Source organism: Salmo trutta, unplaced genomic scaffold, assembly GCF_901001165.1.
Source record: "Salmo trutta unplaced genomic scaffold, fSalTru1.1, whole genome shotgun sequence".
NCBI lineage: Eukaryota > Metazoa > Chordata > Actinopteri > Salmoniformes > Salmonidae > Salmo > Salmo trutta.
Genome location: NW_021823350.1, coordinates 451,882 through 478,674, shown reverse-complemented (window position 1 = coordinate 478,674; position 26,793 = coordinate 451,882). Strand labels below are relative to the sequence as shown.

General features: G+C 44.1%; 1 protein-coding gene across 1 annotated transcript; it reads right to left on the bottom strand.

Moving 5' to 3' along the window:
• Positions 1-6,250: 6,250 nt before the first annotated feature.
• Positions 6,251-15,696, bottom strand: LOC115190199 (pyroglutamylated RF-amide peptide receptor-like). Its single transcript, XM_029748696.1, has 6 exons — positions 15,217-15,696; positions 14,060-14,218; positions 11,639-11,700; positions 10,881-11,116; positions 9,180-9,277; positions 6,251-7,097 (listed from the first exon to the last, which is right to left on the bottom strand). The coding sequence occupies exons 1-6, from the start codon at positions 15,572-15,574 to the stop codon at positions 6,697-6,699; spliced, it is 1,314 nt and encodes a 437-aa protein (XP_029604556.1). The 5' UTR covers positions 15,575-15,696; the 3' UTR covers positions 6,251-6,696.
• Between the last annotated feature and the right edge of the window lie 11,097 nt (positions 15,697-26,793).

The following is a 26,793-nucleotide window of genomic DNA, read 5'->3' as shown; positions in this document are numbered from 1 at the left end:
TATGGATGTCTTTATGGTTTAAAACATCCCTCTACTGTATGTATAGATGTCTTTATGGTTTAAAACATCCCTCTACTGTATGTATGGATGTCTTTATGGTTTAAAACATCCCTCTACTGTATGTATGGATGTCTTTATGGTTTAAAACATCCCTCTACTGTATGTATGGATTAAAACATCCCTCTACTGTATGTATGGATGTCTTTATGGTTTAAAACATCCCTCTACTGTATGTATGGATGTCTTTATGGTTTAAAACATCCCTCTACTGTATGGATGAGTCTTTGTGGTTTATGTGTTATTTAAAACCTCTTAAATGTAAATCATTGTAATCTACGTAATCTCCAGAAGTAAGGATTTATCATAAAAGGGACACAAACAATAACTAGTAATCCAAGATTAAATCTCACCTTCCAGGTAAAAATTGTTATAAATTGCAGAGGTGTTGTCACTTTTGAGGACACAAGTACACAGGACAAATATGATGAAATATCTTAATGTATTTCTGATTCAACAAAACTATGAATATGGCTTGAAATGACTTATATTGTTTTCTAAATATAGTATAATCAATTTATAAAAGGACTGACTATAATATTTAACTTTCCTTATAGCTGTAAAATACATATTTGTATATTTAGTGTTAGAAAAAAGTTAAAGTTTTTAAAGTTTCTCTTGATCAAAACGTCTGCTCCCATCGCTGTGAATGTCTCACAGAGCTCCAGCATGGCTTCCTGAACTCGTAGGAACTTGCCTTTCATAACAAACAAGTGTTTTTTTGTTTGCAATTATTTTAGATTACTGGCTATAAATCGATCTCTGAGGGACATCCCAGCATCAAGTGGTGTCAGATTTCAGAGGAGACATACTGTGTCTGTGAGAATCAGGGCTACCGCTCAATGCAAACCATTTCCATCTACGGTGTTCACAGACCCATTTAGACACTAAAATGGCGGTCAGAACCACGCAAGTCCCCTAAACGGGGCTTTACATCTATTAATAAATCCTGCAATTCGTATATGTTAAGAATTTGGAAATGCTTAAAATCCTGTTCAATCTCTTTAACAGAGATGATATGAAGAAATCTGTTTCAAATATGACATGACTGCCGAAATGTCACAGTGACTTGGAGTTCCACCAAACCAATATGGAAATGGGAGAACTGACAGTGCCTCTCTTGCAGATAAGAGCATTTTTAAACCACTGGGATGGGAGAACCCTCACACAGAGAACCTTAATGGCTTCAACAGCAGGTAGGCTTTTAAGCTAGTAATTAGTAGGACTGGTGAAGTTAATCGCCCACAGGCCTCTGGTCTAAAGTAGTGCTCTGCAGGGTTCCATTTGGCATGCAGTCACTGTTTGCTGTTTTCTCAACATTCTGATGTCAACCATAAAGCTGGATTTGGATCCATTAAAGGAAGTAATTACACACAGAAATGAAAACCAAACCATGTTCTTCTTTTTTTTATCCACATTTGAAACATAATCTTGGTGACACGTACAACAATAGACACACGATAAGCCCTTTTTTACATCAGCAGTGGTCACAAAGTTCTCATCCAGCCTAAAACCACAGAGAAAGCAATGCAGATGTAGAAGCATCAACTCAAGTTCAACATTTAACTTGTGGTCCAGTAATGAAATATAATGTTGATAGCACATATACAGAAGCTTGTACTGAAAAAGTATTTACCTCTTTAACAAAATCCTATAGAAACATGTTTGTACAATTGTTTAATGATTAAAGTATTAGCCTGAGTGTCGGTCTGTTTGTGTTGTTGTGTCAACCTACTTGTCACTCATTGTTTGGCTTGAACATGGAGTTGCATAGAGCACAAATAGATCTGGGACCAGGTTAATAACGTTTAGCTCTTTCAGTTAAATAAAATGGTCTTGATTCATTCATTGATTGGTAATTAGCCTCTTTATAATTAGATATCTCCACCATCTCCAGACAGTAGTGATTTCCATGGTACTGAGTATTCCACCTCCAAGACCTCTTGAGTCTATTGTATAGCCTTCCCTGTAGCTCAGTTGGTAGAGCATGGTGTTTGCAACACCAGGGTTGTGGGTTCGATTCCCACGGGGGGCCAGCACAGAAAAAAAAAAAAAAAATGTATGAAATGTATGCATTCACTACTGTAAGTCACTCTGGATAAGAGTGTCTGCTAAATGACTAAAATGTAAATGTAAAATGTATGTATTATCTGTAGTGAATCAATGAACCTGGCTTTCTCGGCATGCCGAATCAGGTAATAGTGAATCAATGAACCTGGCTTTCTCGGCATGCCGAATCAGGTAATAGTGAATCAATGAACCTGGCTTTCTCGGCATGCCGAATCAGGTAATAGTGAATCAATGAACCTGGCTTTCTCGGCATGCCGAATCAGGTAATAGTGAATCAATGAACCTGGCTTTCTCGGCATGCCGAATCAGGTAATAGTGAATCAATGAACCTGGCTTTCTCGGCATGCCGAATCAGGTAATAGTGAATCAATGAACCTGGCTTTCTCAGCAACGCCGAATCACATAATAGTGAATCAATGAACCTCTGTGTCTTTTCTATTTCAAAGCATTTTGATCTTTCTGAGGTGACCCTGTCTTATTTCATATTCAAAACCTGTCTTCACAATCTGTACTTCTCTGAGATGCCTGCAGTGCTTACCTTCATTTACAAGACAGTAGTTTTGTGAAAGTACAAAATGTGCTTTTATAAGTGATCATGTACGTTAATGGACTAGCTCTCACTACCGTATGTACAGTTGAGCAGTAAGAGGTTTTGCCACCAGGACTTTGGTCTACCGTCTCCTAAACGACAGCTGCCTGCCTGCTAGCTGCCTGCCACTAGCTGCCTGCCTGCCTGCTACTAGCTGCCTGCCTGCCTGCTACTAGCTGCCTGCCACTAGCTGCCTGCCTGCCTGCCACTAGCTGCCTGCCTGCTACTAGCTGCCTGCCTGCCTGCCACTAGCTGCCTGCCTGCCTGCTACTAGCTGCCTGCTACTAGCTGCCTGCCTGCCTGCTACTAGCTGCCTGCCTGCCTGCTACTAGCTGCCTGCCTGCCTGCCTGCTACTAGCTGCCTGCCTGCTACTAGCTGCCTGCCTGCTACTAGCTGCCTGCCTGCCTGCCTGCCTGCCTGCCTGCCTGCTACTAGCTGCCTGCTACTAGCTGCCTGCTACTAGCTGCCTGCTACTAGCTGCCTGCCACTAGCTGCCTGCTACTAGCTGCCTGCCTGCTACTAGCTGCCTGCCTGCTACTAGCTGCCTGCCTGCTGTGGTGTTCTCTTCCTGTCAATAGTAATAATAATAATAATAATACATATACATATCATTTGCATAGCACATTTCCCATGCTCAATGCGCATAAAGTTAAAAAGCAAAACAAAATCACAATACGTCAACACATTACCTACTAATGTTGAAGATGGACTTTAAGCAGATTAAGCCATTAAACATTAAAAGCTTGAATAGGTGTTGTGTTTTAAAGTGAGGACATTAAAGCTGCCTCCTTGACGAGTACAGGTAGAGTGTTGCAGAGCTGAGGGGGCCACGTGAGAAGGCACTGTCACCCTTGCTGGGCAGGGTAGTGGCTGGTTTCACCAGGCTGTTTTAGTCTGATGATTGTAGGGTACGTCCTGCAGAATAGTTCTTCAGAAGTTGGCATATGTACAGTGCCTTCGAAAGTATTCAGACCCCTTGACTTTTTCCACATCTTGTTACATTACAGCCTTATTCTGGAATGGATTAAATTGTCCGTCCGTCCCCCCCCCTCCCCCTCATCAGTCTACACACAATACTCCATAACAACAAAGCAAAAATAGGTTTTTGAAATATTTAGACCCTTTACTCAGTACTTTGTTGATGGACCTTTGGCAGCGATTACAGCCTCAAGTCTTCTTGGGTATGATGCTACAAGCTCGGCACACCTGTATTTGGGGAGTTTCTCCCATTCTTTTCTGCAGATCTATTATTTTCTGCTGAAAAACATCCCCACAGCAGGATGCTGCCACCACCATGCTTCACCGCAGGGATGGTGCCACGTTTCCTCCAGACGTGGCGCTTGGCATTCAGGCCGAAAAGTTCAAAGTGTTCAATCTTGGTTTCATCAGACCAGGGTGCCTTTTGGCAAACTCCAAGCGGGCTGTGATATGCCTTTTACTGAGGTTGGCTTCCGTCTGGCCACTCTACCATATAGGCCTGATTGGTGGAGTGCTGCAGAGATGGTTGTACTTCTGGAAGGTTCTCCCATCTCCACAGAGGAAATCTGGAGCTCTGTCAGAGTGACAATCGGGTTCTTAGTCACCTCCCTGACCAAGGCCCTTCTCCCCCGATTGATCAGTTTGGCAGGGTGGCCAACTCTAGGAAGAGTCTTGGTGATTCCAAACTTGTTCCATTTAAGAATGATGGAGGCCACTGTGTTCTTGGGGACCTTCAATGCTGCAGAAATGTTTTGGTACCCTTACCCAGATCTGTGCCTCGACACAATCCTGTCTCGGAGCTCTAGGACAATTCCTTCGACCTCATGGCTTACACTGTCAACTGTGGGACCTTATATAGACTTGTGTGTGCCTTTTCAAATCTGAATTGACCACAGGTGGACTCCAATCAAGTTGTAGAAATATCTCAAGGATGATCAATGGAAACAGGATGCACCTGAGCTCAATTTCGAGTCTAATAGCAAAGGGGCTGAATACTTATGTAAATAAGGTATGTTTTATTTTTTATAAATTTGCTAAAATTTCTAAATACCTGGTTTTGCTTTGTTATTGTGGGGTATTGTGTGAGGATTGAGGGAAAATGTTTATTCAATCCATTTTAGAATAAGGCTGTAACGTAACAAAATGTGGAAAAAGTCAAGGGGTCTGAATACTTTCCGAATGCACTGTATGTACACTCTCAGAAAAAAGGCATAATGTATAATGGTACATTTTTGTACCCAATATACTCTCAAAAACCATTTCCATTGTCATATTTCCCAGCATGCACTATCGTAGGTTGATTTTTAGAATTGTTTGTTTCAATATGTCTGATTGATCTTAGGCTACACAAAGATAAATAAAATAATTTTTTTTAACTCATCCAATCTGTTAGTAGTTGGACTTATTTCACCCGTTACTGAGATGGTTGTTCCCGTTTAGAGGGAGTCTCATTTATCAAATCTTCCCGACTTTGGCTGTCCATTTTTGGGGTTGGCAGGTAGCCTTGTGGTTAGAGCATTGGACTAGTAACTGAAAGGTTGCAAGATCAAATCCCCGAGCTGGCAAGGTAAAAATAAATCTGTCGTTCTGCCCTGAACAAAACAGTTAACCCACTGTTCCTAGGCTGTCTATGAAAATAAGAATTTGTTCTTAACTGACTTGCCTTGTTAAATAAAAAAATTCTGGTTGAGTGTGATTTAAAAGTTGTTGGGATATTCTAACTTTGGCTGTATTCCAATAAGAATTCAATATCACTTTGCAAGCCAGCGTAATGTGACTTGCCTGATGTGGCCTGCAAACCAGCAGTTTAAGACTAGTCTGAGTACCAGACTAAGAAGCAATGACATAGACTACAGGAAGTGGATTAGCTAAAGAGACTGCTACTCGGGCTAGTTTCAGACCGCTGTGTTGGGGTGAAACTACACTGTTAAAATATGATATGTAATGTATTGTCATAAAGAGTTTAATTTACCGTAAATTCCGGGCTATAAGCCGCAACTTTTTTCCCAGGCTTTGAACCTCGCGGCTTAAACAATGACTCGGCTAATATATGGATTTTTCCCGCCTTCAAATTTTTTTTCTACAAAAAAACACATTCTGTGACGTGCTCAGTTTTTTGGCAGCATGAAGCTCCAATGAAATTGCCAAACGGGTTAAGGTCAAACAACTTCTTTGTTTACTGTTTAGATTAAATCGAGCGCTCTCAAACTTCATCATTCTGATTACGGTAGTCATTTTGTCACCCTCAAAGACACGGAGAAATGCATATGATGCAGCTTTCAAGTTGAAGGCGATTGATCTGGCTGTTGGAAAAGGAAATAGAGCTGCTGCACGGGAGCTTGGTCTTAATGAGTCGATGATAAGACGTTGGAAACAGCAGCGTGAGGAATTGACTCAGTGCAAAAAGACAACTAAAGCTTACTGCTCTTTTTTTTTTACAAGCCGTGTTTCGTTAAAGCCTGTGTAAAGTTCATTTGTTTCAATGTACCGGTAGGCACCTGAGGCTTATAGACATGTGCGGCTTATTTATGTTCAAAATAATATTTTATTTTAAATTCAGTGGGTGCGGCTTATATTCCGGTGCGCTTAATAGTCCGGAAATTATGGTAAATGATCAAATATTAACTTAGGAACTCACTTGATGAAGGCTACAGGACAAAGCAATTGAATGTAACAACCATGTCTGTGTCACTAGCAAACACAGTCATTAATGGTGTAACTCTAAATTTCCCTTGAAAAGGCACCCTGGGAAATATGCAAATAAGGTTCTGTACCCTACCGTTTTAAAACAACACCCCAAAAAACGTTTTAGTGGTACATTTTTGCCACTTAAAGGAACAGACTGCTTTGTCACTGTGGTGGTAGCCTAAATAGGATCATTTGTACCTTTTCCAAAAGGTACGCTTTTGAACCTGTACTCATTTCTCCCCTAATGTACACTTGGATAAATTAGGTGAAAAAGGAGACTGGTGTGCTTCTTTTTTTAAAGTCTGTAACGAGACTATTTCAACAGATCTACGCTGCTCACTGGTAGCTCACTGTTCACCGTCATCTTCTCTCCTGCTAAAGCTGAGGAGGTCTGAGAGGAGACAGACGGACCGTTCTCCAGCACACCCTGCACCAAGCCTCCATTAGCCCCGCCACCAGTCTCTGAGAAGGCCTCCCTCTTCAGTGGTCTAATAAAGCATACAGTGGGGTTGTTGGGCGTCTCCACAGCGCCGCCCCGGTGGTTGGAGGGTTTCCTGAGGCAGCGGGACAAGGTAGCCACACAGCTCTTCTTGAAGTTCTCGTTCATGAAGGCGTAGATGATCGGGTTGTTGAAGGAGTTGGAGAAGCCTATGGCCTGGACGATGGCGATGATCATGTTCACCGTCACCTCATCAGAGTTCTTCTCCAGGTCGTCTAGATGTGAAGAAAGGAAGGTTTTTAGGGATTAGTTCAGCTGTATTTAGAGAATATTTGTAGCTAGGTTTCCATCCAATTTGCGACAGATTTTCATTTGAATATTCTAAAATCTCCATATAACAATATTGCATTTTCCCACAAGAGATGTTTCCATCAAACTGATTTTTTCATTATACATTTTTTGGAAATTACAATACAGTAACAAATAAAGGACATCACTACAATATTTTTCTCTTAAGAAACATAAAATAACATTAAATAAAAACAGACTGTTTGCTGATTTAAACGTTTTTAATTTTAACTAGGCAAGTCAGTTAAGAACATATTCTTATTTACAGTGGACGACGCTGGGCCAATTGTGCGCCGCCCTATGGGACTCTCGAGCACAACCAGATGTGATACAGCTTGGATTCAAACCAGGTACAATAGTGGCACCTCTTGCACTGAGATGCAGTGCCTTACACGGAACCCAAACCGGCTGCGCGCGTGTGCTATACTGCATAAATGTATTATGTCCCCCTACACCAAACGCGATCACGACACGCAGGTTAAAATATCAAAACAAACTCTGAACCAATTACATTAATTTGTGGACAGGTCGAAAAGCATTAAACATTTATGGCAATTTAGTTAGTTAGCTTGCTGTTGCTAGCTAATTTGTCCTGGGATATAAACATTGAGTTGTTATTTTACCTGAAATGCACAAGGTCCTCTACTCCGACAATTAATCCACACAGAAAACGGCCAACCGAATCGTTTCTAGTCATCTCTCCTCCTTCCAGGCTTTTTCATCTTTGAACTTATATGGTGATCCATCTACACTTTCATAGTATCACCAAGACAACCGGCAAAACAGTTCTTCTTTCAATCACCCACGTGGGTATAACCAATGAGGAGATGGGACGTGGGTACCTGCTTCTATAAACCAATGAGGAGATGGGACGTGGGTACCTGCTTCTATAAACCAATGAGGAGATGGGACGTGGGTACCTGCTTCTATAAACCAATGAGGAGATGGGACGTGGGTACCTGCTTCTATAAACCAATGAGGAGATGGGACGTGGGTACCTGCTTCTATAAACCAATGAGGAGATGGGGGAGGCAGGACTTGCAGCGCGATCTATTTTGCGACGCTCGCGCACGCTACGCGTCCGGTCTGGTCAGCATGTTACACCGCTGCGCCACTCGAGGTCCCCGACAAGAGGATGTGCGTGACGTTGTGTATATAAACATCACTTTTACTGTTACATTTTCATGTACCGAATGGAAAAATACAAGTTAAATGGGTTTCCATCGCATTTCCAACTCTACTGATACTTGTATCACAAAAAGTGTTGTATTATATAGCAGATGTGCCCGCTCTGGTCTGGGTACATGCGCGCTAGCCAACAGCTCGCAGATACAGAGCGGGTAGGCTACCGACATTATCAGATTATTATGAATAAGAGCAAAATGATGTGCATTTGTCAAACGGCAGCCAAGCATCGATCATCATGTCGCCAGAATAAGACCCTCGACATTTATTGGAAAGGAGCATCAATCTCATTGCACATTCACCACCCTGTGAAGTTGATCATTTATTTAATCTGTAGCCTAATAAACTGCATGCTTTCCCGGGTCGTAGTGCGAGGAACACAACAACATATCACGTGACTCCAAGTTTACTTTGATGTGATGGTTATTAAATCAATATTTGCGCATCAATGCATTTCCACCGCCATTTCTCGCGTAATTGATTTTACCGACACAAAAAGATCCCACCATTTCGAACGAACAAAAACTTTTGCCAACAGTCTTGTACCGACATTTCATGTTTTCATCAGACTGGTCGTGACTTTTTTTTCATGCATCAGGTAATTCATCCGCATGAAATGGTTTAATGGAAACGTGATTAGTGAGAGTAAAAAAAAAGATGCTGAACCGTCAGATTTACACCTGCCTCTGAGTTACAGTTAAACCTGAATGTAAAGGTTAACCTATGTGACGGTGATGGTTTATGCTATATGTACTACACCCTAGTTCAGCGTGTTAGACCTAGCCCTACTGTCGTTATTGTAGTGTGATAGATCATATACTTACTGTACTCAAACAGCATGTGAACGGTATGAAACGGAGCCCAACAGATTGTGAACAGCAGAACGATGGTAATCATCATTTTTACAGCTCGCTTCTTCTTCCTGTGAAAATCAATAAAGCATGTTGTAACCTTCTCATGCTGATTCCCTTTCTGTTATTCTTCCCATACTGAGAGACGTGCAGGTGTCATCATGCACAATGCATTTCAACACAATAAAACAGCTATTGTAGAAAAGCTCGGCGTGCCTGAATGGTCTAGCGTTAGTGCTGCCAACTCCAGTCAACTCAGACTGCGGTTCAATACCCACGTGCGTTCAACTTTTCATATCCCGTTCATCTCAATCAATCAATATCATGCATTTTATAAAGCCCTTTTTACATCAGCAGTTGTCACAAAGCTCTTTACAGATAACAAGCCAAAAACCCCAAAGAGCAATGCAGAGGCAAAAGCACAGCGTCTAGAAAAAACACCCTAGAAGGCAGGAACCTAGGAAGAAACCAGGCTCTGAGGGGTGGCCAGTCCTCTCCTGGCTGTACTGGGTAGAGAGGAACCAGGCTCTGAGGGGTGACCAGTCCTCTCCTGGCTGTACTGGGTAGAGAGGAACCAGGCTCTGAGGGGGGACCAGTCCTCTCCTGGCTGTACTGGGTAGAGAGGAACCAGGCTCTGAGGGGTGACCAGTCCTCTCCTGGCTGTACTGGGTAGAGAGGAACCAGGCTCTGAGGGGTGGCCAGTCCTCTCCTGGCTGTACTGGGTAGAGAGGAACCAGGCTCTGAGGGGTGGCCAGTCCTCTCCTGGCTGTACTGGGTAGAGAGGAACCAGGCTCTGAGGGGTGACCAGTCCTCTCCTGGCTGTACTGGGTATAGAGGAACCAGGCTCTGAGGGGTGGCCAGTCCTCTCCTGGCTGTACTGGGTAAAGAGGAACCAGGCTCTGAGGGGTGGCCAGTCCTCTCCTGGCTGTACTGGGTAGAGAGGAACCAGGCTCTGAGGGGTGACCAGTCCTCTCCTGGCTGTACTGGGTAGAGAGGAACCAGGCTCTGAGGGGTGGCCAGTCCTCTCCTGGCTGTACTGGGTAGACCAGAGGAACCAGGCTCTGAGGGGTGGCCAGTCCTCTCCTGGCTGTACTGGGTAGAGAGGAACCAGGCTCTGAGGGGTGGCCAGTCCTCTCCTGGCTGTGCTGGGTAGAGAGGAACCAGGCTCTGAGGGGTGGCCAGTCCTCTCCTGGCTGTACTGGGTAGACCAGAGGAACCAGGCTCTGAGGGGTGGCCAGTCCTCTCCTGGCTGTACTGGGTAGAGAGGAACCAGGCTCTGAGGGGTGACCAGTCCTCTCCTGGCTCATCTCTCATTCTAGAGAGGAACCAGGCTCTGAGGATGGTGGCCAGTCCTCTCCTGGCTCATCTCTCCCCTCTCTCATTCTAGAGAGGAACCAGGCTCTGAGGATGGTGGCCAGTCCTCTCCTGGCTCATCTCTCCCATTCTAGAGAGGAACCAGGCTCTGAGGGTGGTGGCCAGTCCTCTCCTGGCTCATCTCTCCCCTCTCTCATTCTAGAGAGGAACCAGGCTCTGAGGATGATGGCCAGTCCTCTCCTGGCTCATCTCTCCCATTCTAGAGAGGAACCAGGCTCTGAGGATGGTGGCCAGTCCTCTCCTGGCTCATCTCTCCCCTCTCTCATTCTTCCCTATATCTATGTACAGTACATACAGTACCTGGATATTTTGTTGACCTCTCTGTGGTTCATGGTGTTCAGGACAGAGGAGTCCCCCACCCTCTTCCTAATCCACAGCTCTATCCCTATCCGTGTGTAGAGAAACAACATGGCTGCCATGGGCATCAGGAACAGAGCTACCATGATGAAAGTGGTGTACACTTGTCTGTGGGTCAGGGAACGCCAACGCTCCTGACAACACACGTGGTGGTGGTCGTACAGGAAGTCATACTTCACCTGGGAATGGAGGGGGAAACACATCAATGAAGCATTCAATAACAGCTTTGGGTGTTCTGGAGTGATTCTGAAAGCAACCGATTAGGTTAAGTTAGGTAAGGTCAGGTCTGGTTAAGTCAGGTCAGTTTTGGTTAGATTAGAGCAGGTCAGGTTAGGTTAAGTTAGGGGTTAAGTTAGGTCAGGTCTGGTTAAGTCAGGTCAGTTTTGGTAAGATTAGGTCAGGTTTGGTTAGGTTAAGTTAGATTAGGTCAGGTTAGGTCAGATTTGGTTAGATTAGGTTAAATTAGATTAGGTAAGGTCAAGTTAAGTTAGGGGTTAAGTTAGGTCAGGTTAGGTCAGGTTAGGTTAGATCAGGTCAGGTTAGGTTAAGTTAGGGGTTAAGTTAGGTCAGGTTTGGTTAGGTTAAGTTAGGGGTTAAGTTAGGTCAGATCAGGTCAGATTCTTAGGTGCCAGGATGTTTACTGTAAGCATTTGGATTTGATCTGAAGCTACAGTAGCTGTGATGTGAGGGGCTTGACATACCTCTAGTTGCTGTACGAACAGCATTGGGGATCCCACAACCACTGATGTACTCCATACAAGTCCTACACAACGAAGACATGTCTCAATACAATGACTTCTTCACAATACCACAAGTAATACATCATATACTGTAGACATATGAAGAGTTTCTTTCCAAAACACTGAATCCACCAATTTTTCACATTTGTACATTTACATTTACGTCATTTAGCAAATTGGTGCATTCACCTTATGATATCCAGTGGAACAACCACTTTACAATAGTACATATATGTTTTATTTTTTTATGTATGTATGTATGTATGTATGTCTGTCTGTCTGTCTGTCTGTCTGTCTGTCTGTCTGTCTGTCTGTCTGTCTGTCTGTCTGTATGTATATATATATATATATCTTTATTTTTTATTTTTTTTGGGGGGGGGGTTAGAAGGATTACTTTATCCTATCCCAGGTATTCCTTAAAGAGGTGGGGTTTCAGGTGTCTCCGGAAGGTGGTGATTGACTCCGCTGTCCTGGCGTCGTGAGGGAGCTTGTTCCACCATTGGGGTGCCAGAGCAGCAAACAGTTTTGACTGGGCTGAGCGGGAACTGTACTTCCTCAGAGGTAGGGGGGCGAGCAGGCCAGAGGTGGATGAACGCAGTGCCCTTGCTTGGGTGTAGGGCCTGATCAGAGCCTGAAGGTACGGAGGTGCCGTTCCCCTCACAGCTCCGTAGGCAAGCACCATGGTCTTGTAGCGGATGCGAGCTTCAACTGGAAGCCAGTGGAGTGTGCGGAGGAGCGGGGTGACGTGAGAGAACTTGGGAAGGTTGAACACCAGACGGGCTGCGGCGTTCTGGATGAGTTGTAGGGGTTTAATGGCACAGGTACCTTCATGTGTACCTTCGATTGGGTAGCTGGAATGGAATGTTCTTATCCTGTGTATCTATTGGGTAGCTGGAATAGAATGTTCCTATCCTGTATATCTATTGGGTAGCAGGAATAGAATGTTCCTCCTATCCTGTATATCTATTGGGTAGCTGGAATGGAATGTTCTTATCCTGTGTATCTATTGGGTAGCTGGAATAGAATGTTCCTATCCTGTATATCTATTGGGTAGCTGGAATAGAATGTTCCTATCCTGTATATCTATTGGGTAGCTGGAATAGAATGTTCCTATCCTGTATATCTATTGGGTAGCTGGAATGGAATGTTCTTATCCTGTATATCTATTGGGTAGCTGGAATGGAATGTTCCTATCCTGTATATCTATTGGGTAGCTGGAATAGAATGTTCCTATCCTGTATATCTATTGGGTAGCTGGAATAGAATGTTCCTATCCTGTATATCTATTGGGTAGCTGGAATAGAATGTTCCTATCCTGTATATCTATTGGGTAGCTGGAATAAAATGTTCCTATCCTGTGTATCTATTGGGTAGCTGGAATAGAATGTTCCTATCCTGTATATCTATTGGGTAGCTGGAATAGAATGTTCCTATCCTGTATATCTATTGGTTAGCTGGAATAGAATGTTCCTATTCTGTATGTCTATTGGGTAGCTGGAATAGAATGTTCCTATCCTGTATATCTATTGGTTAGCTGGAATAGAATGTTCCTATTCTGTATATCTATTGGGTAGCTGGAATAAAATGTTCCTATCCTGTATATCTATTGGTTAGCTGGAATAGAATGTTCCTATTCTGTATGTTTAACATATGAATGAATTCAACACAAGTCGAGCATCATGCTATAGTGATTGGTAAGAGATAGAGTGCCATTTGGTACGAGACCTATCTCCTATATACACTGAACAAAAATACAAACAAAGATCCCAGAAATGTTCCATACACACAAAAAGCGAATTTCTCTCAAATTGTGTATACATTTGTTTTCATCCCTGTTAGTGAGCATTTCTCCTTTGCCAAGATAATCCATCCACCTGACAGGTGTGGCATATCAAGAAGCTGATTAAACAGCTTGATCATTACACAGGTGCACCTTGTGCTGAGGACAATAAAAGGTCACACTAAAATGTGGAGTTTTGTCACACAACACAACACCACAGATGTATCAAGTTGAGGAGCGTGCCATTGGCATGCTGACTGCAGAAATGTACACCAAAGCTGTTGCCAGAGAATGTGATGTTCATTTCACTACCATAAGCCACCTAAGCCATTTTTTTCTATTTTTGTTGTCAGTGCCTCAGAGCTTTATGCATTTTTTTCCACTTATCTACACACCATACTCCACTTTTTTTATATTATGAAAGAAATTCAATCATTTCTGAAGAACTCTCATAGGCTACTATCCTCTCATAATGTCTGTGCCTGGTGACCTTTAGTCCTCCCCTCTCTCATTTCTCTTCCTCCCCACCCTCCCTTCTCTACTCTCACTGCCGTACACCATTAACACAAAAGCAGAAAGTGTTTATTTTTTTAAAAGCATACCTAGCATCTTGTATGCTCTTTTCGGAGTGTACTGCCTCCTCATTTTCAAAGGGTAGACAATTCCCTGGTACCTCTCCACGGCGATGCAGGTCATTGTGAGAATCCCTGTCACTATGGCCATAGTCTGAACAAAAGGAATCGTCTTGCAGATGAGAACACCTAGGAAGAGAAGGGGTTAGAAGTGTCACTCAAAAACACACTGTACCCGGAACAAGCAGAAGTTTCGCCATACGTTCTCTCATTGGCTGCGTTTACACAGACCAATTCCGAGCTTTTTTTCTCACTAATTGGTCTTTTGACCAATCAAATCAGCTCTTTTGTTAAGACTTGTGCAACATATCATAATTGAGCTGCCTGTGTACTGCAGCCGGTATGGCCCTCGTTATATAACTGTGTAGGTAACCTTCACTCCTAAATCCCCTGGCTTCGATGTGTAGCCCCCCAGAAGGCTGCTCCTCACCCATTCAAACAAAATAGGCTATTTTGTGACAATTCACAGTGTAACCTATATCACAAAACGAATGTGATATTACTTGCTCTAAATCTTGTGTGAAATATTGAAAAAGGTGAAATAACTCTCAAGCCACCTATAAACCCTAATGTCCGGCAAACCAGAACATCGATAAAAACGGTTTACTTAGACTACAACTATGGAAATAAAATCCTCTGTAAGCCACTGCTCTGTAGTCTGTTACTTCCCATGTTGGTTGGTTTTTAACGGCAACATTTTGACTGATGGGTTGAGTGACCCACTTCCATCAGTTTCATTAAACTGTAGAAGGCACCAGAAGCCAATAATACACTGAGATTCTCTTGAAATTATAAAAAGTGCTCTGCATACACAACCCGTTCATAAATCAATGAGTGTCAAGGCTCCGATTATAATATTCTTAAACTACTGCCAAATTTAATGCGCATCCATATTATTTTAAGATGAAGGGGAAAAAAACAGCATTCCATATAGGCTTCTAAAGTTTATTCAAACTATCAATGACAGTAGGCACCCCACTGGGCGCATAAAGTCAATTCAATGTCTAATTCCACTTTAGTTCAATGTCATTTCATTGAAATGACGTGTAAACAACGTTAATTCAACCAGTAGGCATGCAGTGCAGAACAGACAGGTGTTGATGGAAACATGGAACAGAGGACCTCACCTCCAAGCCATTCCGAGGAGATGTTCTGCAACAAGGTGAACGGGATACAGAAGAATGTGATCAGAAGATCGCTCACCGCCAGAGAACAGATGAAGATATTAGTGGAGGTCTGTATTGCTCTTTTACGCACCACTATGTAGACAACCAAACTGTTCCCAACCAGAGCCAGGATGAAAATGATAACATACATCATGACGAAAGTAGTCTTAGCGCCCAACGGGAGTTCAGGGACGTAGACAAGCGGCTGTATGTTGTAAGACTCGATGAACTGTTGTCGCGTTAAGTTGTAATGTTGTAGCATCTCTTGCAGAACCTCGGGTGTTATTTTCGTGGACCCCATTTCTGTTGCCGTTGTCATTTTCTAGGAGTTTATGTAAATTCCAATAGTACAGCCACTACAGACAGATCTATTTTCCCGCACGAAAATTGTGTTTTATTCACGTGTGGCTGATTAGGCGATTCCAAGCTGTGCGCACTGGTGCGCTCCTCCAAAACCCATATTTCCACTGTGCTGCGGCTAGATAGTGCATTTCTCCCGTGGCAAGAGGAAAGAGGAAAGTGTCTGAGTGACACTTCTAGTCTATACCGCGCGTTGTTAGTCTGCTGTTATTGCTGTGGGCTAATAACCTCAGTCCGTCAAGGGGTGGAACACCCAATTAACTGTCATTCCGGTCCTCAAATGACAAAACGAACGCACGCACACACACACACACACACACACACACACACACACACACACACACACACACACACACACACACACACACACACACACACACAGCTTTATGGAAACAGATTAATATTTTTGTTTGTGTGCTTTTCATCATAGCCTATACAAGATTGAGGTCTCATGAAAAGGTCATTCCTGGTTTTGATCAGTGTGTTCAATTTCCTGAACTCATACAGAGGAGGAGTCAATCAACTTGTCTATCATTGAATCTACTCGAGTTAGTTACATAGTCAGTTGTTTTTGTGCACAGTGCTCTTCAGAGATGTGCTGTTCGACAACAACACACTTCCTTTGCAAACAGATGTCTGTGATTCTATTATACAGTCCTATCTCAGAATTGTAATGGGGATTCTGACAAGGGTCCCGTCTTTCAATCAAATGTTTTGTGTATATATAGTACTTTTCAATTTATGTATTGGGTGCAAGTTACCCATTGTTTATTAAGGATGATTTTCTATATTGTGTTGAGTCTCCTAGCAACATGGAAAACATTGGACCCTAAGTGAGAGGCTGTGTTGAGAGCTGAGTCACCTAGCAACATGGAAAACATTGGACCCTAAGTGAGAGGCTGAGTTGAGAGCTGTGTCTCCTAGCAACATGGGAAACATTGGACCCTAAGTGAGAGGCTGTGTTGAGAGCTGAGTCTCCTAGCAACATGGAAAACATTGGACCCTAAGTGAGAGGCTGTGTTGAGAGATGTGTCTCCTAGCAACATGGGAAACATTGGACCCTAAGTGAGAGGCTGTGTTGAGAGATGAGTCTCCTAGCAACATGGGAAACATTGGACCCTAAGTGAGAGGCTGTGTTGAGAGAAAAGTTTCCTAGCAACATGGGAAACATTGGACCCTAAGTGAGAGGCTGTGTTGAGAGCTGAGTCGCCTAGCAACATGGGAAACATTGGACCCTAAGTGAGAGGCTGTGTTGAGAGATGAGTCTCCTAGCAACATGGGAAACATTGGACCCTAAGTGAGAGGCTGTGTTGAGAGATGAGTCTCCTAGCAACATGGGAAACATTAGACCCTAAGTGAGAGGCTGTGTTGAGAGATGTGTCCCCTAGCAACATGGGAAACATTGGACCCTAAGTGAGAGGCTGTGTCGAGAGATGAGACTCCTAGCAACATAGGAAACATTGGACCCTACGTGAGAGGCTGTAGATTGTGGGGAAGCTGAAAATTGTGGGGAGGCAGTAGACTGTGGGGAGACTGTAGACTGTGGGGAGGCTGTAGACTGTGGGGAGGCTGTAGACTATGGGGAGGCTGGAGACTGTGGGGAGACTGTAGATTGTTGGGAGGCTATAGATTTATTTTTTATTTTATTTTTTATTTCACCTTTATTTAACCAGGTAGGCAAGTTGAGAACAAGTTCTCATTTACAATTGCGACCTGGCCAAGATAAAGCAAAGCAGTTTGACACATACAACAACATAGAGTTACACATGGAGTTAAACAAACATACAGTCAATAATACAGTAGAAAAATAAGTCTATATACAATGTGAGCAAATGAGGTGAGACAAGGGAGGTAAAGGCAAAAAAAGGCCATGGTGGCAAAGTAAATACAATATAGCAAGTAAAACACTGGAATGGTAGATTTGTAGTGGAAGAAAGTGCAAAGTAGAAATAGAAATAATGGGGTGCAAAGGAGCAAAATAAATAAATACAGTAGGGGAAAAGGTAGTTGTTTGGGCTAAATTATAGATGGGCTATGTACAGGTGCAGTGATCTGTGAGCTGCTCTGACAGCTGGTGCTAAAATCTAGTGAGGGAGATAAGTGTTTCCAGTTTCAGAGATTTTTGTAGTTCGTTCCAGTCATTGGCAGCAGAGAACTGGAAGGAGAGACGGCCAAAGGAGGAATTGGCTTTGGAGGTGACCAGAGAGATATACCTGCTGGAGCGCGTGCTACAGGTGGGTGCTGCTATGGTGACCAGTGAGCTGAGATAAGGGGGGACTTTACCTAGCAGGGTCTTGTAGATGACCTGGAGCCAGTGGGTTTGGCGACGAGTATGAAGCGAGGGCCAGCCAACGAGAGCGTACAAGTGGCAGTGGTGGGTAGTATATGGGGCTTTGGTGACAAAACGGATGGCACTGTGATAGACTGCATCCAGTTTATTGAGTAGGGTATTGGAGGCAATTTTGTAAATGACATCGCCGAAGTCAAGGATCGGTAGGATGGTCAGTTTTACGAGGGTATGTTTGGCAGAATGAGTGAAGGATGCTTTGTTGCGAAATAGGAAGCCAATTCTAGATTTAACTTTGGATTGGAGATGTTTGATGTGAGTATGGAAGGAGAGCGTACAGTCTAACCAGACACCTAGATATTTGTAGTTGTCCACATATTCTAAGTCAGAACCGTCCAGAGTAGTGATGCTGGACAGGCGGGCAGGTGCCGGCAGCGATCAGTTGAAGAGCATGCATTTAGTTTTACTTGTATTTAAGAGCAGTTGGAGGCCACGGAAGGAGAGTTGTATGGCATTGAAGCTCGTCTGGAGGGTTGTTAACACAGTGTCCAAAGAAGGGCCAGAAGTATACAAAATGGTGTCGTCTGCGTAGAGGTGGATCAGAGACTCACCAGCAGCAAGAGCGACATCATTGATGTATACAGAGAAAAGAGTTGGCCCAAGAATTGAACCCTGTGGCACCCCCATAGAGACTACCAGAGGCCCGGACAACAGGCCCTCCGATTTGACACATTGAACTCTATCAGAGAAGTAGTTGGTGAACCAGGCGAGGCAATCATTTGAGAAACCAAGGCTATTGAGTCTGCCAATGAGGATGTGGTGATTGACAGAGTCGATAGCCTTGGCCAAGTCAATGAATACGGCAGCACAGTATTTTTGTTATCGATGGCGGTTACAATATTGTTTAGGACCTTGAGCGTGGCTGAGGTGCACCCATGACCAGCTCTGAAACCAGATTGCATAGCGGAGAAGGTGCGGGGGGATTCAAAATGGTCGGTAATCTGTTTGTTGACTTGGCTTTCGAAGACCTTAGAAAGGCAGGGTAGGATAGATATAGGTCTGTAGCAGTTTGGGTCAAGAGTGTCCCCTCCTTTGAAGAGGGGGATGACAGCAGCTGCTTTCCAATCTTTTGGAATCTCAGACGACACGAAAGAGAGGTTGAACAGGCTAGTAATAGGGGTTGCAACAATCTCGGCAGATCATTTTAGAAAGAAAGGGTCCAGATTGTCTAGCCCGGCTGATTTGTAGGGGTCCAGATTTTGCAGCTCTTTCAGAACATCAGCTGACTGGATTTGGGAGAATGAGAAATGGGAAGGCTTGGGCGAGTAGCTGTGGGGGGTGCAGTGCTGTTGACCGCAGTAGGGGTAGCCAGGTGGAAAGCATGGCCAGCCATAGAAAAATGCTTATTGAAATTCTCAATTATAGTGGATTTATCGGAGGTGACAGAGTTTCCTATCTTCGGTGCAGTGGGCAGCTGTGAGGAGGTGTTCTTATTCTCCATGGACTTTACAGTGTCCCAGAACTTTTTTGAGTTTGTGTTGCAGGAAGCAAATTTCTGCTTGAAAAGCTAGCCTTGGCTTTTATAACTGCCTGTGTGTATTGGTTTCTAACTTCCCTGACAAGTTGCATATCACAGGGGCTGTTCGATGCTAATGCAGAAGGCCACAGGATGTTTTTGTGTTGGTTAAGGGCAGTCAGGTCTGGAGAGAACCAAGGGATATATCTGTTCCTGGTTCTAAATTTCTTGAATGGGGCATACTTATTTTAGATGGTGAGGAAGGCATTTAAAAAAAAATAACCAGGCATCCACTACTGACAGGATGAGGTCAATATCCTTCCAGGATACCCGGGCCAGGTCGATTAGAAAGGCTTGCTCGCTGAAATGTTTCAGGGAGCGTTTGACAGTGATGAGTGGAGGTCGTTTGACCGCTGACCCATTACGGATGCAGGCAATGAGGCAGTGATCGCTGAGATCTTGGTTGAAAACAGCAGAGGTGTATTTAGAGGGCAAGTTGGTTAGGATGATATCTATGAGGGTGCCCGTGTTTACGGCTTTGTGGTTGTACCTGGTAGGTTCATTGATCATTTGTGTGAGATTGAGGGCATCAAGCTTATATTGTAGGATGGCTGGGGTGTTAAGCATGTCCCAGTTTCGGTCACCTAGCAGCACGAGCTCTGAAGATAGATGGGGGGCAATCAGTTCACATATGGTGTCCAGAGCACAGCTGGGGGCAGAGGGTGGTCTATAGCAGGCGGCAACGGTGAGAGACTTGTTTTTAGAGTAATGGATTTTTAAAAGTAGAAGTTCAAATTGTTTGGGTACAGACCTGGATAGTAGGACAGAACTCTGCAGGCTATCTCTGCAGTAGATTGCAACACCGCCCCCTTTGGCTGTTCTATCTTGTCTGAAAATGTTGTAGTTAGGGATGAAGATTTCAGAGTTTTTGGTGGACTTCCTAAGTCAGGATTCAGACACGGCTAGGACATCCGGGTTGGCAGAGTGTGCTAAAGCAGTGAATAAAACAAACTTAGGGAGAAGGCTTCTAATGTTAACATGCATGAAACCAAGGCTATTACGGTTACAGAAGTCATCAAAAGAGAGCGCCTGGGGAATAGGAGTGGAGCTAGGCACTGCAGGGCCTGGATTAACCTCTACATCACCAGAGGAACAGAGGAGGAGCAGGATAAGGGTATGGCCAAAAGCTATGAGAATTGGTCGTCTATGACGTCCAGAATAGAGAGTAAAAGGAGCAGGTTTCTGGGGGCGATAAAATAGCTTCAAGGTATAATGTACAGACACAGGTATGGTAGGATGTGAATACAGTGGAGGTAAACCTAGGCATTGAGTGATGATGAGAGAGATATTGTCTCTAGAAACATAATTGAAACCAGAAGATGTCATAGCATGTGTGGGTGGTGGAACTGAAAGGTTGGATAAGGTATAATGAGCAGGGCTAGAGGCTCTACAGTGAAATATGCCAATAAACACTAACCAGAACAGTAATGGACAAGGCATATTGACATTAAGGAGAGGCATGCTTAGCCGAGTGATCATAAGGGTCCCGTGAGATTCAGACAGCTAGCCAGCTAGATTGTGGGGAAGCTGAAGATTGTTGGGAGGCTGTAGATTGTGGGGAAGCTGAAGACTGTAGGAGGCTGAAGAATCTTGAGAGGCTGTAGACCAGTGATCATCAACTAGATTCAGCCGCTGGCTGATTTTGTTCTTGAGCGGATGGTCGGCGGGCCGAAACACGCTGTAGACTGTGGGAACGATTGTAGACTGTAGGGAGGATGTAGACCATGGTTCCCCAACAGGCGGCCAATGACATCATCAACTAATTAGTAGACAATTAGTATACAATTAGTAGGCAATGCCTACTCCCAATTGGTCAAAATCACACGATGCACACCGATGATGTCATGGTGAACACTGATCTTCGGGAGCGAGCTGCTGGAAATCAGTTTTACCATGACATTATCAGTGTGCATCGTGTGATTTTGACCAATTGGGAGTAGGCATTGCCTACTAATTGCCTACTAATTGTGTACAAGTGGGATCGGATTGAATCCTGGACTAAATGTGAGTGTCTGGCCTTTTAAACTGTTAGTTCTCTAGCTGTCAAAATCATGATGTTTATTCAATGTTACTGTCAATGGTGTAGGTCATTGTGTTTTCATTTCCACAAAAAGGTACCTTGCCATTGGTTAATTGTTAATAATCTGTTGCCACCGTCAACGCTCTGTATTACTATAACAACACATGACTCCTAATTTACATGTCATGTGTTCCTTAGCATCTGAAGAAATTGCTTTGAAATTGGAATAGCTTCATACCAAGCTGAGGTATAAAGGCTAAGGCCCTTCTCATTAGGGACTCCCCCTGCCTAAACAGAGGTTAAATAAAATTATAACTATACAGTTACCACACACACTGAGGAAGGCCAAGTTGAAACATTCAGTGTGTGGCAAGACATGTTGCTAGGAGATAAAGAAAAAGCTTAAATTACAACTTGTATCAGATGAGGGCTGTTTTCTTTTTTCATTTTGTATGTGATTACAGTGTTATACTTGAAAAGGCTATGGTTATGGGTTATGCGATAATGGACTTAAATCTGTTGACTTCGATATCAATAATATAACTTCTGATGGACACGCAGCATGTCAAAACCTGCTTTTCATTACCACTAACTGGGTTATAAAACGTCGAGAAGTACTTGACTTGTTCCGGGCCAGTACTGGTTAGTCTATCATCTGTAGCAGTAACACCATACATCAAAAGGCTGTTCAATCTGGTGTGGTGGGTACTAGTGAGTAGGGGTATGTCTCTTCCCTGTGGCTTCCTGTGGCTTCCTCTGATGTATGTGTTCTTTGTGGTCCTGTACGGCTCAGTTGGTAGAGCGTGGCGCTTGCAACGCCCGGATTGTGGGAACTATTCCCGGGGGGCGGCCATACGAAATCAGTATGCACGCACGACTGTGAGCGGCTTTGGATAAAAGCATATAATAAAGGGCATATATTATATTATAGTACCTTTGGTCCCAGCAAGGGGGCACACATAGTTATTCCCTCACACACGAAGAAGAACCTCTAAGAGCTCACATAGACAGTAATGAAGAAGAACCTCTAAGAGTTCATAGACAGTAATGAAGAAGAACCTCTAAGACCTCATAGACAGTAATGAAGAAGAACCTCTAAGAGCTCACATAGACAGTAATGAAGAAGAACCTCTAAGAGCTCATAGACAGTAATGAAGAAGAACCTCTAAGAGCTCGCATAGACAGTAATGAAGAAGAACCTCTAAGACCTCATAGACAGTAATGAAGAAGAACCTCTATCGTCGGACAGGGCCACAGTGTCTCCCAACCCCTTCTGTCTCAGCCTCCAGAATTTATGCTGCAATAGTTTGTGTCGGGGGGCTAGGGTCAGTCTGTTATATCTGGAGTATTTCTCCTGTCTTATTTTAAGTAGGCTCCCTCTAATTCTCTCTCGGTTTCTCTCTTTCTCTGTCTCTTCACTCAGAGGACCTGAGCTCCAGGACCATGCTTCAGAACTACCTGGCCTGATGACTCCTTGATGTCCCCAGTCCACCTGGCCGTGCTGCTGCTCCAGTTTCAACTGTTCTGCCTGCGGCTATGGAACCCTGACCTGTTCACCGGACGTGCTACCTGTCCCAGACCTGCTGTTTTCAACTCTCAAGAGACAGCAGGAGCGGTAGAGATACTCTCAATGATCGGCTATGAAAAGCCAACTGACATTTACTCCTGAGGTGCTGACTTGTTGCACCCTCGACAACTGTGATTATTATTATTTGGCCCTGCTGGTCATCTATGAACGTTTCAACATCTTGGCCATGTTCTGTTATAATCTCTACCTGGCACACCCAAAAGTGGACTGGCCACCCCTCATAGCCTGGTTCCTCTCTAGGTTTCTTCCTAGGTTCTGGCATTTCTAGGGAGTTTTTCCTAGCCACCGTGCTTCTACACCTGCATTGCTTGCTGTTTGGGGTTTTAGGCTGTGTTTCTGTACTGCACTTTGCGACATCAGCTGATGTAAGAAGGCCTTTATAAATACATTTGATTGAATTTGATTGAATGAATACTGGGTTCCAATATAATTGTAATCTTCACAGCCCCTTTGTATACAGTTATACCATTTAAAAAAAACGTTTTAGTCATTTAGCAGACGCTCTTATTCAGAGTGACTTACAGTAGTGAATGCAAACATTTTCGTACTGGTGAATGCACATCGCCTTGTCAACGCATGCGGTTGACAAACACTTCTCTAAGGACAAGGCTCATTTGAATTCCAAAGCGTCCTTTATCGGATAAACAGAAATTCACAGATGATATCTGTTTAAATTAAACATATAAACAGGATTAAGAGGGATTTAATTACTGATGCACTTTTACTCTTTGCTTTAAAGCTCTTTTATCAGAAGCCTGATCTGGTTGAAAAACTCAGCATTTCTACATGGATAATAAAACAAAACCATCAATAATTGTTTTATATATTGGGATTTTTCTCTGCGTTATTTGGACAGGAGCTCTTGCTGAAATATCACGTTTGATGATCTTGTCTGTGTTTGGTCTACTTGAGATTGAGTAAGTGTTAAAAAGAAAAGGTTATATTATCACGACTCAGGATATATGAACCCAGATGCAGACACGGGAGGCAGATGATTCAGTTCTCAGATCATTTATTATAACACAGGGACCAGGCAAAAGGCCAAGGACAGGCAGAGGTTCATAACCAGATCAGAGACCGACAGGTACCGGACGGCAGGCAGGCTCAGGGTCTGCCTGCCGTCCAGGGAAACAAAAAAACTAGATAGCAGGGAAAACCAGGAAACAAGCTGGAACGACCTGACAATACAAGATGAACTGGCAACACACAAACAGAAGATGCAGGTATAAATAAACAGGGGATAATGGGGAAAATGGGAGACACCTGGCGGGGGGTGGAGACATCTACAGTGAGGGAAAAAAGTATTTGATCCCCTGCTGATTTTCTACGTTTGCCCACTGACATAGAAATGATCAGTCTATAATTTTAATGGTAAGTTTATTTGAACAGTGAGAGACAGAATAACAACAAAAAAATCCAGAAAAACGCATGTCAAAAATGTTATAAATTGATTTGCATTTTAATGAGGGAAATAAGTAACCTCCCGGCTAGCTGAAGAGGTCCATCAGCCAAGTTCTTGGGCTACAATACCTATTTTGCCAATTGGCCTGGACCCTTTTACTGCCTTTACAGAGCCCTGCCGATCCATCACAAATGGTCTGCCGATGAACCGTCCGAGGGGGCTTCAACAGACTCTTCCGTAGTGATGTCCCCTAAGGCCCTTCTGCTAGCCCCGGCCCGCTAGCTGTCTGAATCGCCATGTCTCCAGCTCGCCTAGCTACTCACTAGACCCTATGATCACTTGGCTACGCATGCCTCTCCCTAATGTCAATATGCCTTGTCCATTGCTGTTTTGGTTAGTGGTTATTGTCTTATTTCACTGTAGAGCCTCCAGCCCTGCTCAATATGCCAATAAGCCCTTTTGTTCCACCTCCCACACATGCGGTGACATCACCTGGTTTAAATGGTGTCTCTAGAGACAAAACCTCTCTCATCGTCACTCAATGCCTAGGTTTACCTCCACTGTATTCATATCCTACCATACCCTTGTTTGTACATTATGCCTTGAATCTATTCTTCCGCGCCCAGAAACCTGTTCCTTTTACTCTCTGTTCCGAACGCACTAGACAACCAGTTCTTAGAGTCTTTAGCCGTACCCTTATCCTACTCCTCCTCTGTTCCTCTGGTGATGTAGAGGTTAATCCAGGCCCTGCAGTGCCTAGCTCCACTCCCATTCCCCAGGCACTCTCATTTGTTGACTTCTGTAACCGTAAATTGTAACCTGTGCAGCTGTATTTATCGACCTGGCCAAGGCTTTCGACTCTGTCAAACACCACATTCTTATTGGCAAACTCAACAGCCTTGGTTTCTCAAATGATTGCCTCGCCTGGTTCACCAACTACTTCTCTGATAGAGTTCAGTGTGTCAAATCGGAGGGCCTGTTGTCCGGACCTCTGGCAGTCTCTATGGGGGTGCCACAGGGTTCAATTCTTGGGCCAACTCTCTTCTCTATATACATCAATGATGTCGCTCTTGCTGCTGGTGATTCTCTGATCCACCTCTACGCAGACGACACCATTCTGTATATTTCTGGCCCTTCTTTGGACACTGTGTTAACTAACCTCCAGACGAGCGTCAATGCCACACAACTCTCCTTCCGTGGCCTCCAACTGCTCTTAAACGCAAATAAAACTATGTTAAATAATACCTGGTTAAATAAAGGTGAAATAAAAAATCTACCTTGCATAACATTAGTTTTAGGTCGTTTTTGCCTGTTTAACAAGCTGGCTAGCTAGATTACAACGATTCACATATATCTAGCTGATATATTTGCTTTGCTTTGTGTATATCTTGTTTGGTCTGTATTGCTGCCATTGGCCTGGCTGGAAGAAGGTTCAGTGAATGGGGAAGTGCAGCGTGAGGTAATACAGTAGGGAGAGTGCTGCTCAGTGTGAGGTAATACAGTAGGGGGAGTGCTGCTCAGCGTGAGGTAATACAGTAGGGGGAGTGCTGCTCAGCGTGAGGTAATACAGTAGGGGGAGTGCTGCTCAGCGTGAGGTAATACAGTAGGGGGAGTGCTGCTCAGTGTGAGGTAATACAGTAGAGGGAGTGCTGCTCAGTGTGAGGTAATACAGTAGGGGGAGTGCTGCTCAGCGTGAGGTAATACAGTAGAGGGAGTGCTGCTCAGTGTGAGGTAATACAGTAGAGGGAGTGCTGCTCAGCGTGAGGTAATACAGTAGGGGGAGTGCTGCTCAGCGTGAGGTAATACAGTAGAGGGAGTGCTGCTCAGCGTGGGGTAATACAGTAGGGGGAGTGCTGCTCAGCGTGAGGTAATACAGTAGAGGGAGTGCTGCTCAGTGTGAGGTAATACAGTAGGGGGAGTGCTGCTCAGCGTGGGGTAATACAGTAGGGGGAGTGCTGCTCAGTGTGAGGTAATACAGTAGGGGGAGTGCTGCTCAGTGTGAGGTAATACAGTAGAGGGAGTGCTGCTCAGTGTGAGGTAATACAGTAGGGGGAGGGCTGCTCAGCGTGAGGTAATACAGTAGAGGGAGTGCTGCTCAGTGTGAGGTAATACAGTAGGGGGAGTGCTGCTCAGTGTGAGGTAATACAGTAGGGGGAGTGCTGCTCAGCGTGAGGTAATACAGTAGGGGGAGTGCTGCTCAGTGTGAGGTAATACAGTAGAGGGAGTGCTGCTCAGCGTGAGGTAATACAGTAGGGGGAGTGCTGCTCAGCGTGAGGTAATACAGTAGGGGGAGTGCTGCTCAGCG